Source organism: Benincasa hispida, unplaced genomic scaffold (assembly GCF_009727055.1).
Source record: "Benincasa hispida cultivar B227 unplaced genomic scaffold, ASM972705v1 Contig548, whole genome shotgun sequence".
NCBI lineage: Eukaryota > Viridiplantae > Streptophyta > Magnoliopsida > Cucurbitales > Cucurbitaceae > Benincasa > Benincasa hispida.
This window is the reverse complement of record NW_024064915.1, coordinates 440,590-452,832: the sequence shown is the minus strand read 5'-3', so window position 1 is coordinate 452,832 and position 12,243 is coordinate 440,590. Positions and strand designations below refer to the sequence as shown.

The window sequence follows — 12,243 nt, the reverse complement described above, 5'->3', positions numbered from 1 at the left end:
AAAAAAAAAAATCAAGTATTTAGAAATCATTCAAAATGTATTTTGAAAAAAAAAAAAAGAGTTTATAAAACAAGTTAGTTTATGATAAATAACACTAAAATTATCAAGGCACCCTAAAAGACATCTACCAAACTTCCACTATATTATTGTGGCTACTATTGCCCTCTGCCGATCACCACCACGGACCACCAACTTCGCACGACCATCGCAATTGGAAAACTCGGATAGCCAATTCCGACAACTGCAGTCACCTCAGCTATTGGGAAACTCTAGGAACCTCCGCTGTTGGGCACCTCCGACCATCATGCACCGGCGGCCAAATCGGCCAACACCTCCACCAACTCCAACGATTGTTATATTAAATTATTAGTTCATATTATTTTATTCTCATTCTTTATAGTAATTTGATGTTAATAACATCAATTTTAATATATAACAAACAAATCAAATTTATATAAAATAAACACTTAAAAGAAAAAGTTGTCAAACATATGATTGTTTTTATTGTAATAGACTTATCAAAAGTGTTTAAATCAAAATTATTTGTTTGGATTTATTTTAGACCATCATCTATCTTGATATATTTATCTTTATTTTATTTGTCAATTGAAATATCTAGGATTTTATTTTTCTCGAAAAAAATGTGTAGAAGATAATGTAGGGAGAAAAGAGATTATAGAAATTTTAAAATATTTAAATTAGTTTATTAGTATATAACTTTATAAAGGCCAATCGTGTATTAATTTCATATTTAATCAAATTTTTTAGTTCATCCATTTTTTATATTACATGATTGTTATTTTTTAGTAAGTAATATTTTAAAAAGATTCAAATTATCCCAAAACGTGTATAGCTTCATTAGCATATAGGATAAAAATATCAGTGATTTGAATCTTTTTAACTCTTATCTTAAAAAGAAAAATCAACTTACTTATTTAATATGTTTAAAAAGAATTACTTTGGTCATACTTATATACAAAAAGGGTTAAAAGCACTATCACATCATGTTTGAATCCAACATATGAGAGCTTTGAATTTTGCTCCAATAACAATGTTAGAGATTTGAATTAAAAAAAAATTCTTTTAAATATAATATTTTATTGAGTTGTTTATTTTACCATATAACCAACTAAAAAGAGAAAATAAAAGTTAAAATACTATTTTAGTAAGTTTCTTTCTATTTTAGTCATATATTTTTTACATGTCTAAATTTGGTCTTAACCTTTTTTTTTTTTTTTTGTTAAAAAAAAATTATCCTCTAACAAAATTTTGGATACATATTAGGGGTTGTTTGGGCGTTGAGATAATATAGGATGTGAGTACTTCTGATGTCCGGAGAGTTCTGATGTATGAAGAGTTATGATCGAGTATGATCGAGCATATTCAAGCATTGAGATGATATACAATACACGGAAGGAAAATGACGGTGAGATACAAATTGTGTTTCGAAAATGGGCCCACAAACAATTAAAATCGGTGAGATAAGATAATGAGTATCCAAACACTAAGATGATATAGGATGTGGGGATATCTCATCTCATGTTGGGCCCCTAAACAGTCCCTTAATGTTTTATCTTTTGTCACAAGAAAATAATTGTTGTGAAGTTTATGTCTTGCTACACATTCCAATCATTAGAGGACAAGTTTTCGCCCCTAACCCCTAGCATGTTAAGATACACTATAATGATATGTAAGCTCGATTAATGATATAAGTTCGGCAAATAGATGATCAACTAAATGTGGAGATAATATTGATAGAGAATCTCCTAGCCATCAAAATATGGATAGTCGAATATGGCAGAGAAGTTCTAAGACCCACTCTCCTTATGAAAAAACGACAAGTCACTCCCCTTCAGATTACTTCAATACAAGCTTGAACTTAATACTAACTTAAAAGCTTCAAAGTGTATAGGACCGAGTAGTACTAATGCGAGATTTCTATGCATGTCATCTCTTGAGTTGTCTATTTTAGGACTAAGTGCAAAGATCATTTCTTTATTAGAATTCATCTTCGTCTCTTTAATTTTGATTAAAAACATAACTTTAAAAGACTAATTTTAAAAATTTATCGAAAGTAGATAAAAATAAATTTAAACTTGGAAGGAAACTCAAAATATATTAACTAAAATAAAATTTAAAATTGAAATAAAAAAAAGGAGAAAGATAAAAAAAAAAATAATAATAATAAAGAAATGAGATTTGCAATAAAAAGAGAGTCTAAGAAATGGCGGTGGCAAAGTTTGGAATTGGATGTTGGACGATGATGGTTGATTTTGATGAGATGAGGATGGTGTTATTGTATTTTGGGTTTATAAACAATAGACATGGGAGACAGAATAATAATAAGATTAAACCCATTTTCCTTTTCGCTCTGTACCCATTTTCCCATTATCCCATTTCAATTTTCATTACCCATTTCTTCTTTCATCTCTTCCATTTCCATTTCAATTTCAATTTCTCTCTCTTTCTGCGGACCAACCAAAAGGAGAAGAAACCACCCTCTTCCCTTTTCCCTCTTTCATTTTCTCTCTATTTTCATCTCTTTAATCCTTCAATTATTCCGATTCTCGATCTGGGTTGTGTTCCGATATGGTTTTTCTCCCGGATTCTTTCACCCGACGGCTTATTTGGTGCGTCCTTTAACCCGGATGTTTCTTTCTTTCAATTTTTCACTCACTCAAACGTAAACCCATTGTTTCTCTTCATGATTTATGGTGATCGAGCTTCCAATAACTCTGTTTTCTGTTGTTGTTTGCTCATTTCTGTGTGCTGCTGGACGAGCTGTGGTTTTAGACTTTTTTTTTTTTAGTTTAACGGAAATCTCTTTCATGCCTTCTTTTTTAGCTTTCTTTTCTTCTTCTTAATCACTGAACAAACAAATAACTTCAAAAGAGGAACATAGAAATAGAGAGAGAGAGATAACATATCAATGAATGATTAAGAACTCCAGTTGCTTGTTCTGGATGGTGACCCACATCAAAATGTAATGCATTTGCGTTGAATGGGTTATGGGTTATGGGTATCGTACAAGTAACTTCTCCTTTTTTGAGTCATCTTCCTGTTTGACGTTTTGGAAGTTGGATTCTGCTTTTTCGGTTGGTGTTTTATTTTCGAGATAGACAATCTCATGTAGATCTTTACCCACGAAATGCTTTGTTTTCCTGCAATGGAGGGGTTGTGAATTTGAAGAATCTGTACTCTTTTCTTTTTGCTTTCCATCCTTGTTTCTTCCATTGTGTTCATCTATGGCGGATTCTGCATTTTGTATAACATTCATCCATATGGATTGATTGGGATGTGTAAGTTGCAACTCCAGTAGATCATATGATGAATAATGAAGCCCATCAATGATCATCTTATAAGTTATATAACCATTAATTATAGAGAAGTTGTGCTGCTTTATAATATTTTGATGGAATTGGATCCGTACCATGCATTTAGAAATGCAAGGGTAAAGTGAATGTAATTGATTTTGGCAAAGGGACTAATCATGGTTCATATTATTTTCAGGGGTGTGCACTTACTCCTTCGGCAATGACGAATTGTATGTCTTTGGATGTTCCTTTGAATGGATGTCGGAAGAAGCTTGTTCATTATGAACTTTGGTTATCCCACATATGCTTGATTTTCTTTTTGACAAACTCCATGGACATGGAAGAGGGTATGGCTAAATCATGGTTACTTTTGGAAGATACATAGCATTGGCTTATATTTAGATTTTGGAATTGCAATCGTTTGATTTTTCTTCTTTCATCAGGGTACAAGTAAGCATAGGTAGTTAAGCATTTAAAACTGTAGTGTTTTAAGGTAGATGATTGTCCATTAGAAACCTTGGTAGAGAGGCAGGTATCTGATATCCAACAGCATCAAAGGGAAACTCAAGGCTCTCTCAAAGGGAGAAAATTATATATGTAACCGAAAAAAGAGAAGGAACCTGAGTGAAATCCTATTTGAAATATACAAATTAGTCTCTGGAAAGATCGATCATGGGGTTACCGCAAGTTCCCACCAGTGGAACAACTGAGGAGGTACCAGCAGGTTCATTGAGCATGTTTCTGCAGAGCCCTCCACGTTTTAATGATGTGAGTTCTTGCAATTTGGCTGGAATCTGTAATGGAGGCTTAAGCAGGTGTGCTGGTAGTTCACCATACTCTTCCTCTGGAGATTCTGAGAGAAACCTCTATATGGAGCTTCCAAATTTTTGTGAAAACTTGGCTAAGGTTGGTGGGGGATTGGAAAATGCTTCCTCCAATTATCAAGGTCCAAAAATTGGCTCTATGGATGATGGTTGCTGGTTTAACTCTAAATGTGGACGAGAGAACCATAAGCCTGTTTCTAGGATAGTGGGATTTGTGTCAGGGGAAACTAGTTCTAGAAGTGAAGAAAACTTAGTCGATATTAGGATTAATGAATCTGAATCCAGTGGTTCAGCAGTCAGAAAGCGGTTGTTGTCTCCATTGAGTAGCATGCTTTTTCCAGACCAGTTTAAGGGTGATCTTTTGGACATTGGTGGCAGAAAAACTGATACCTCTATATCTGAAAATTTAAGAACTTCTGCACCCCATGATTTTAAGAAAGCCCATGTTGGAAGCAAAAATGACTTTACCTTGCGAACCCGATCTCTAGCAGGTTTATTGGAACGGAAAGAAGTGGTGTTTGACAGTGATGTTGTGAAATCAATTGTTTTAAGTGATAGTCCTCTGCTAGAAAACAAGAAATCCATTATTCAGGATGAGATATTATCTTGTCCAGGACATGATGAACTCAGTAAGTTGAGTCGAGTAAGAACCCATGTGGATTCTGAAAGTCTATCTCCTGAGATGGTGTCTGTGGTACCACTTTCTCTGTCACCTCTTGGTCCAAAGATTTCTGAGAGAATGAAAAATGCTGCAAGATGCAGAAACATCAAGAAAGAGAATGTTGGTTATCATTCATTTCTTGGCGATATAGAAAAATCAATTGGAGGTTCAGACTCACATATTTTATTTGCCTCTGATGAAGAGGAAATCAAATCATTTGATGATGTTATTTTGGAGAAAGAGTTTCGGCCGTCCTCCTTGGAAAGCTCCAAGAGCGCACGTTGGATTATGTCTCAGGATTCAGTCCCTACTTCCCAGAGCATGCGCTTTGTTAGAAGTTTGAGTGGACTTCCCGTTAGGAGATCGTTGGTTGGTTCATTTGAGGAGTCATTATTATCCGGTCGATTCTTATCTGGCAAACTATGTCAGGTTAGTATTTTGCTACACAATGCAAGTCCTGAATTGATATAGAAGGATTTACTTTGCCACGTTCCTAACTTGATTACTTGTTACTTATGTATTTTATGTACAGAAAATTGATGGTTTTCTAGCTGTACTAAGCATTACTGGAGGGAACTTCTCACCACAGTCTCAGAAGCTGCCATTTTCAGTAGCAAGCGTGGATGGAGATCGCTACTTGCTATATTATGCATCTATCGATCTTGCAAAAAATTCCCTACTAAACAAGTATAGAGCTCAGAAATCCAAACAGGTTTCAAATAATGATGAGTCGCAAATGGTGAAGAGTCGCCTTCGAGTTCCTATCAAAGGGCGTGTACAACTGGTGGGTTTCTTCGTCTCTTTTGATGTGATTACTCTAGAAGGATTTATATGAGATGATGGCATTGCACCTTTTGTCTTCCATTTCAGGGGATGTTTCTGTATATATATGTGCCATTGTAAGTGATTAGTTCATTTTAAAGTTGCACGGTTTAAGGACTACAACTAATTAGGACAACATTTTATATGTTGAGCAATTATTTTCTTGTTTTCAGTCATTTGTGATATTAATGATTATTATGTTAAATTTTGAAGGTTACTTTGTGTATTATCCTTCTAATATGGAGGGTTTTAATGATGTGTCAACTTAGTCGAAGATTTGTATTATTTTGTAGTGTCTAGAATAATTATTTATCTGAAAATTAGTTATCTATCTATATATCTAATATGTGTGTGTATATATATGCTTTTTCCATGTACATCTTGTTGGATCAGTCTTCTGCTCATAATTCTCTCTCTGATCCGTACAACATCTAATTTGTTATGTTATCACTTAAAGGTGTAGTTCACCGATATCTGTGTTAAGAACTTTGGCTCATTACTTTATCTTGTCAAGGATTGTTGTCATTTATCTTGTCTTGTATAGTGACTGATGTTTTGGGTGTATTTGTTTTTTTTGTTACATCAGGATTCACTTATCACTGTAAGGAAGGATGAAATAAGTTTGCATTGGAGTACTTATCTGTTGTGAGATACTAATTGAATTGTATGCTTTCATGGGTTGATTGAAACTGTTGAATGATATAATATTCAATGGACCTTCACCCATAAGCTTAAGCTTTTTGGTCAATTGGTAATTTAACATGGTATCAAAGTAGGTGGTCCAGGAGGTCCTATGTTCAAACTTCTACAATATTATTTTCTCCTCGGTTAATACTGCTTTCCAATTATTGGATCTTCTATATATTTCAAGCCCACAAGTGAGGGGAAGTGTTGGATGATATAATATTAAATTTACCTTCAAACATAAGCTTAAACTTTTGGATCAATCGGTGAATTTAAAATAAACTTTAAAATGATATAAGGAGGGCCCATCCTCCAAGCTAAGGTGATTAGGAGAAACTAGATCTGTTTTATGAGTTCTCATTTTTCCATTGTGTTTTTGGCCACTGTAATAACTTTCAGTGGTTCATTTCTCTTTATTCTGTGCTTGATTGATGGAATATCTGAATCGAATGCATTGTTGTGTTGGTTGGGCTGGTTTGGCACATTATGCATTCTATAGAGCAATTATATGAGCATATGTGATTAGAGAATTATCTTGTATTTATTTGTTCGACGTATTTTCTTTTCTCAGGTTCTCAGCAATCCTGAGAAGACTCCCCTGCACACTTTTCTCTGCAATTATGATTTGAGTGACATGCCAGCTGGCACTAAGGTGGTGAATTACCTTGATGCTACTTCAAATTTCTATTTATCATATTAACGCCCTGTAATTTTATATTGGACTGACTTTTTCAGATGAACATGTTTGTTTGTGTTTTTTGTATTCCGAAAATTAGACATTCCTGCGCCAGAAGGTTACTCTAGGTTCATCCAATGCAGCTTCTATGCAATCGAGAGAAGGGAAGGTCGACCACGACAATAAAATGGCAGACAATGCGATTTTAGCTTCCCAAAGAGGCAATCATAACGTGGTTAGCAAGAACATAACAGAGAGCAATGGAATTAATACTGGACATAAAGGGGACGGTTTGAAAAATGGGAATGAAAACAGAAGAAGAGAAAGCTCTGATATGGTTGATTTCATTGATGATGGGGACCGAACAGAGCAAATCTTTGATAACCAAAAAACAAATACTGCTTCTCTAGGTGTTGAGAATCGGTCTGATCAGAAGGATGGTTGCTGGGTTGAGAATTGCTGTGTGACTGACAAGAAACTGTTGCACGTTTGTTCAAAGGTCAATGAGAATACTGCAGGCGCCCTCCGCTACGCTCTTCACCTCCGTTTCCTATGTCCATTTCCAAAAAAATCTTCTAGGTCATCTCGGAAATCCAAATCTGATCCCCTCTCTGCACAAAACAAGCCTAACCTGGATATAGATGGCGAAAGAAAATTCTATCTGTACAACGACTTGAGGGTCGTCTTTCCTCAACGCCATTCAGATTCTGATGAGGGCAAGGTAATGGTTATAACCAGTAGTCTCACTATAAACTTGACACTCTTAGCCATATTTGATTTCCCCTCCATTTATCCACATCATCGATGCGCGCGCACGCACACACAGAGATTCCACCTAATCGGCAAGTCTGAAGTTTCTCATTACTTGTATGATAGGCTAAAAACAAGTCATTAGTTAGTATAGTTCAAGCTACTTCTAATGTTCAATTGTTTCATTGGCTTGGTTAAGTTAGTCTGTTGATGACTTGAATATGACTTCTAATAAGTTGCTTGTTCATGTTTTTGTTTTTGGTTCTATGTTGTGTAATGGCAGTTGAAGGTGGAATATCATTTTCCAGAAGATCCCAGATACTTCAGCATCAGCTGACACGGCCTCTTCCCAATGTGAAGCCAAAGTAAAGATTGTTCTTTTCTAACATATATCAAATACTGTACATATTGAACTTGGTGTTTTCTGTCATTTCCATCTCAAAAAATGGCTTAACCCAATTCCCATTATCATTCTCTGTATATAATCTCCTCCATGTTGAACAAATAGTGTTTACCTCTCACTTTCTCTGCCATTGTTCCAAGCAGACAACTTCAACTGGAAAAGCTTAAAATAATGAAAATCTCTTATGTCATGGCTCTCTTTGTAGGATAATTTTAAAAGCATTTTCTATAATTTAGGCTTAAGTTTGGGGTTTTAGCTTTTAAAATGATTGCTAGCAATTATGTTTCTTTCACTGAAGTAAATTAGTGTTTGTTAAATTTTAACTTGAAACCTAAGATAGTAGGTTATATTGATTGGTAGAAATATACTAAAGTATCTTGTTTGAGACATAATAGCTAAAATAAACCTATTATTAAGCCTTTTCTTTTAATTTTTTTTTTAATATAATTTATAATTTTAAATAATTGTTTAAAAGGATATATTTTGTTTGAAATAGCTCTATTTTTTTCAAACAAAACCAATATTGTATGAATTTTGTTGGATGCATTCAACTTATGAAAATTAGAAGCTTTATTTGATTAGCTGAGGAAGATTGGTATGTATAATATACATCTTAATTTAAAGGGATAAAATTGAAAATTAAATATTAATTAAAAACTGTATCTAATTTTAGGTGAATATGAAAAAACTGATTTTAGAATAATTTTAATATATTTAATTTCAATATGTTTTAACAAATACAATTTTTGTTTTTGTTTTTTTTAATAATCACTTCTATCTCACCAAAAACAACATAAAATGCACAATTAAAGTGCTTGTGAATATAAAAGGGATTTTAAATTTTTCAAAAACATGGGTAGTTTATGAGATTGTTTTGGAAGGAAGATCCATATCTTGATTAATGATCATATCCTAACAGATTATAGCTTAGTTTGGGGTTTGTGCACTTTTTAAAATAATTATTGGCAATTAATGAAGTAAATCATTCTGCTTAAATTTGAAAAAATAGGTTATAGTATTTGATAAATAAATANATATTTTGTTTGTTATAAATTGATTTTTAAATATTAAAGAAAATAGCTTTATTTTAAAAAAAAATCAATATGATATGCTTTTTTTAAAAAAAAAAAATTGATACATTCAACTCATGAAAATCAGTAATGCTTTTAAAATAGATGTGAAATTGACGTATTTTTAAAAGTGATTTTAACTGATTTTATTCAAATCTATTTTTTCAAACAGAAAAAAAACTGTTATAGTTTTTCTATAATCACTTCTATCTCTCTCAAAAGCAATTCCAAACGCGCAAAAATCATTATTTAATAAGCATTGATCCTTAATTATGGTAACTTTTTTAGGGTAATTGCAATAGGTAGCACTTAGAGTTAATAACTAAGAGGGCGTTTGAGGCAAAGAGTTAGTTATTATAGTCTTAGTTTGTCATAGTTGGGTTATGATAGTTTGTGTTTGAGGTGTAAATTATTTTAGTTTGAGTTATAATAATATGTGTTTGAGGTGTAAACTATTGTTTGAGAAAGAAACAATAAATATCAAAGCAAAGAGCACAAAAAATGATTAATGTAAAATAGTAAAAAGTGTAGCAAAGGTTTTGAAATAATGTTCACTGTAGCTAATCGAGGAATACAAAATAGTATTTATTATAGCAAGAGATGTTTATTATAGTATTAAAATAGTTCTTGCTCCAAACACACCCTAAGCGTATACTTTAAAGAATTGCAGCTATAGTAAAATCTATCAGTATGCTATCACTGATAGACTCCTATTAGTGTGATGGACCCCGTGACTGATAGACTCTAAGAGCTAGATCTAAATTTTACTATATCTACTAATTCTTTTTCAATTGTGCTATATCTGCTAATACTTTGGACTTGATTGCTATATTTGTAACTGTCCATTTTTTATGATAGGAATTATATATAGATATATATATATATTGAGAATGTAGGGATTAAATAGGTATAAATTTTAAAGCATGAGAATTCAAGGACTAACTTGTTAAAAAGTTAAAAGTATATTAGTGTCAAATGTGACATTGATATTTAAATTGTATATGAATAGTTTAAATATTTAAATTGTATTCAAAAATATATTTCCAAGTATATTTTAGTGTGTCGAATAGTTTATCATCAATCATTCAAAATGCAATAGTTAAGTAACAATGGTGTATCAATAGTTTAGCATTTATTTGAAATTCATTTAAAATGTAACATTGATGTATCACATTAGCATCAATAGTTTAGCATTTTTTAATAGTTTAGCTATTAAAAAATTTCACTTCAAGTATATCATTAATGTAAGAATAAAAATTCAACACTCATTCTAAATTTATTTCAAGTATAATATTGGTGCATCAATAGTATATCAATACTCATTAAAAATGTTATTTAAATATATAAATAATGTATCTGTAATATATCAACACTCTTTCAAAACTTCAATTCCAAGTATATTTTAGGTGTATTACTAGTACCAATACTCATTTAAAATTCATTTAAAGTATAATATTAGTGTATCAATAGTATATTAATACACATTAAAAACTAGTCTAAAATATATAATTAGTGCATTAGTAGTATATCAGACATTTATTCTAAATAAAGTTTTAAATATAACATCGATATAACACTGGCATATTGATACTTCTTTAAAATACTAGTAAAAATCATGTACGATACACGTAAATATTACCATGTTAGGAAATTGGAAAGTAAAATTAATTTTTGTACACAATTTTGCTTACCTTGTACTAAATAATAAAATTAATCACATGAACTCTAAAACACTAATACAATAATATATTGTTGTTATTGAGGACATGTTAAGTAAATGGAGATTTTTCAAAAATAGAAAAATAAGGAAAAATATTAAAGTTGACAAAACATCACGTGGGGTTCTGTCCCGTCACGGTTTGGTCGGAGATGGGATAGGGTCTCCGATCTGGGGACGGGGCAGGGATGGGGAAGGTATCCCCGCCTCGTCCCTCGACTTTGCCCCGATTAGGTTTTTAAATATATATATATATATGGTATTTAACTTTTTACATTTAGCATAGTTTTTAATTTAGGCCAATCTAAGGCCAATTAAAGTGTCCAAGCCCAAACCAAATAGAATCTGGGATTTTTTTTTTTTTTTTTAAGTCCTCATGGGGAAACATAAAGGAAAATGGGGATTTTCTCGACGGGGAATCCCTACCCCCGTCCCCACCTTCAAATGTGGGGAATGGGGGTGGGGATGGGGTAAAATCCCCCAACGGGGATGGGAACCCTCCTCCGCCCCGGCCCCGTTGCCAACCCTAGAAAATATTTACACAAATAGTAAAATTTAGTTATAATTGTGATGGACATTGTTATCAATGTGTAACGAAGTCTATCAATATCTATCGGTGATAGAAACTGATAGAAGTCTATTAGTGTCTATCAGTGATAAAAACTGATAAAAGTCTATCATCGATACTATCAATGATAGAAACAAATACAAGTTATTATTGATAGATGTTGATAGAAGTCTATAAGAGTTTTTTTTGTTATTTATGTAAATAGTGTGATATTTTTTCTATTTGTGAAATTTTTTTTAAAATAAATGTAATTCTTAGACCCAAATAATCAAATGTAATTCTTAGACCCAAATAATCTAGATAAGACTCGTTAATACTATATATATATTAGAATTTTTCTCAGGTCTTCACGTCTTCTTGACATAAATATTTTATCAATGAGGAAGATAGAAAGCTTTCTCTAATTTAAACATCAATTAATTATTAAATCCTATCCTCATTAATCAACCATCGATGTAATTGTTCTTTGAATTTAATTGAGAACAAGAGGAGTCATAAGATGTCCCACTTCATCGGTCTTAATGAGCACGTTATGACCTTTCTAATTTCAACTCAAAATTCATCCATAATGGGTAATGTTTAAAACCGAAAGAATATTTATAATCAAGTGGAAATTTAAAGACTTGTTTGGATTGATTTAAGAAAAAAATATATTTTATTTAAATATTTTTTATAGTAATTTATTAAGATAGACTTGAAAAGCTATTTTGAATGTTGCTAAACACTTTAATTTATTTTAAAATGATTTATTTTT

The 12,243-nt window shown here is 32.1% G+C and overlaps 1 protein-coding gene across 1 annotated transcript; it reads left to right on the top strand.

The window, feature by feature from the left end:
* Positions 1 to 2,330: 2,330 nt before the first annotated feature.
* Positions 2,331 to 8,324, top strand: LOC120069685. Its single transcript, XM_039021466.1, has 6 exons — positions 2,331 to 2,630; positions 3,511 to 5,228; positions 5,332 to 5,583; positions 6,877 to 6,957; positions 7,082 to 7,702; positions 8,015 to 8,324. Exons 2-6 carry the CDS (start codon positions 3,987 to 3,989, stop codon positions 8,066 to 8,068), a joined length of 2,250 nt encoding a protein of 749 aa, XP_038877394.1. The 5' UTR covers positions 2,331 to 2,630; positions 3,511 to 3,986; the 3' UTR covers positions 8,069 to 8,324.
* Positions 8,325 to 12,243: the final 3,919 nt, after the last annotated feature.

Coding starts and splice junctions, on each gene's coding strand:
- LOC120069685 (XM_039021466.1), top strand. CDS start 3,987: ATGGGGTTACCGCAAGTTCCCACCAGTGGAACAACTGAGGAGGTACCA. Junction 5,229..5,331: donor TATCTGGCAAACTATGTCAG/GTTAGTATTTTG, acceptor TTTTATGTACAG/AAAATTGATGGTTTTCTAGC. Junction 6,958..7,081: donor ACATGCCAGCTGGCACTAAG/GTGGTGAATTAC, acceptor TCCGAAAATTAG/ACATTCCTGCGCCAGAAGGT.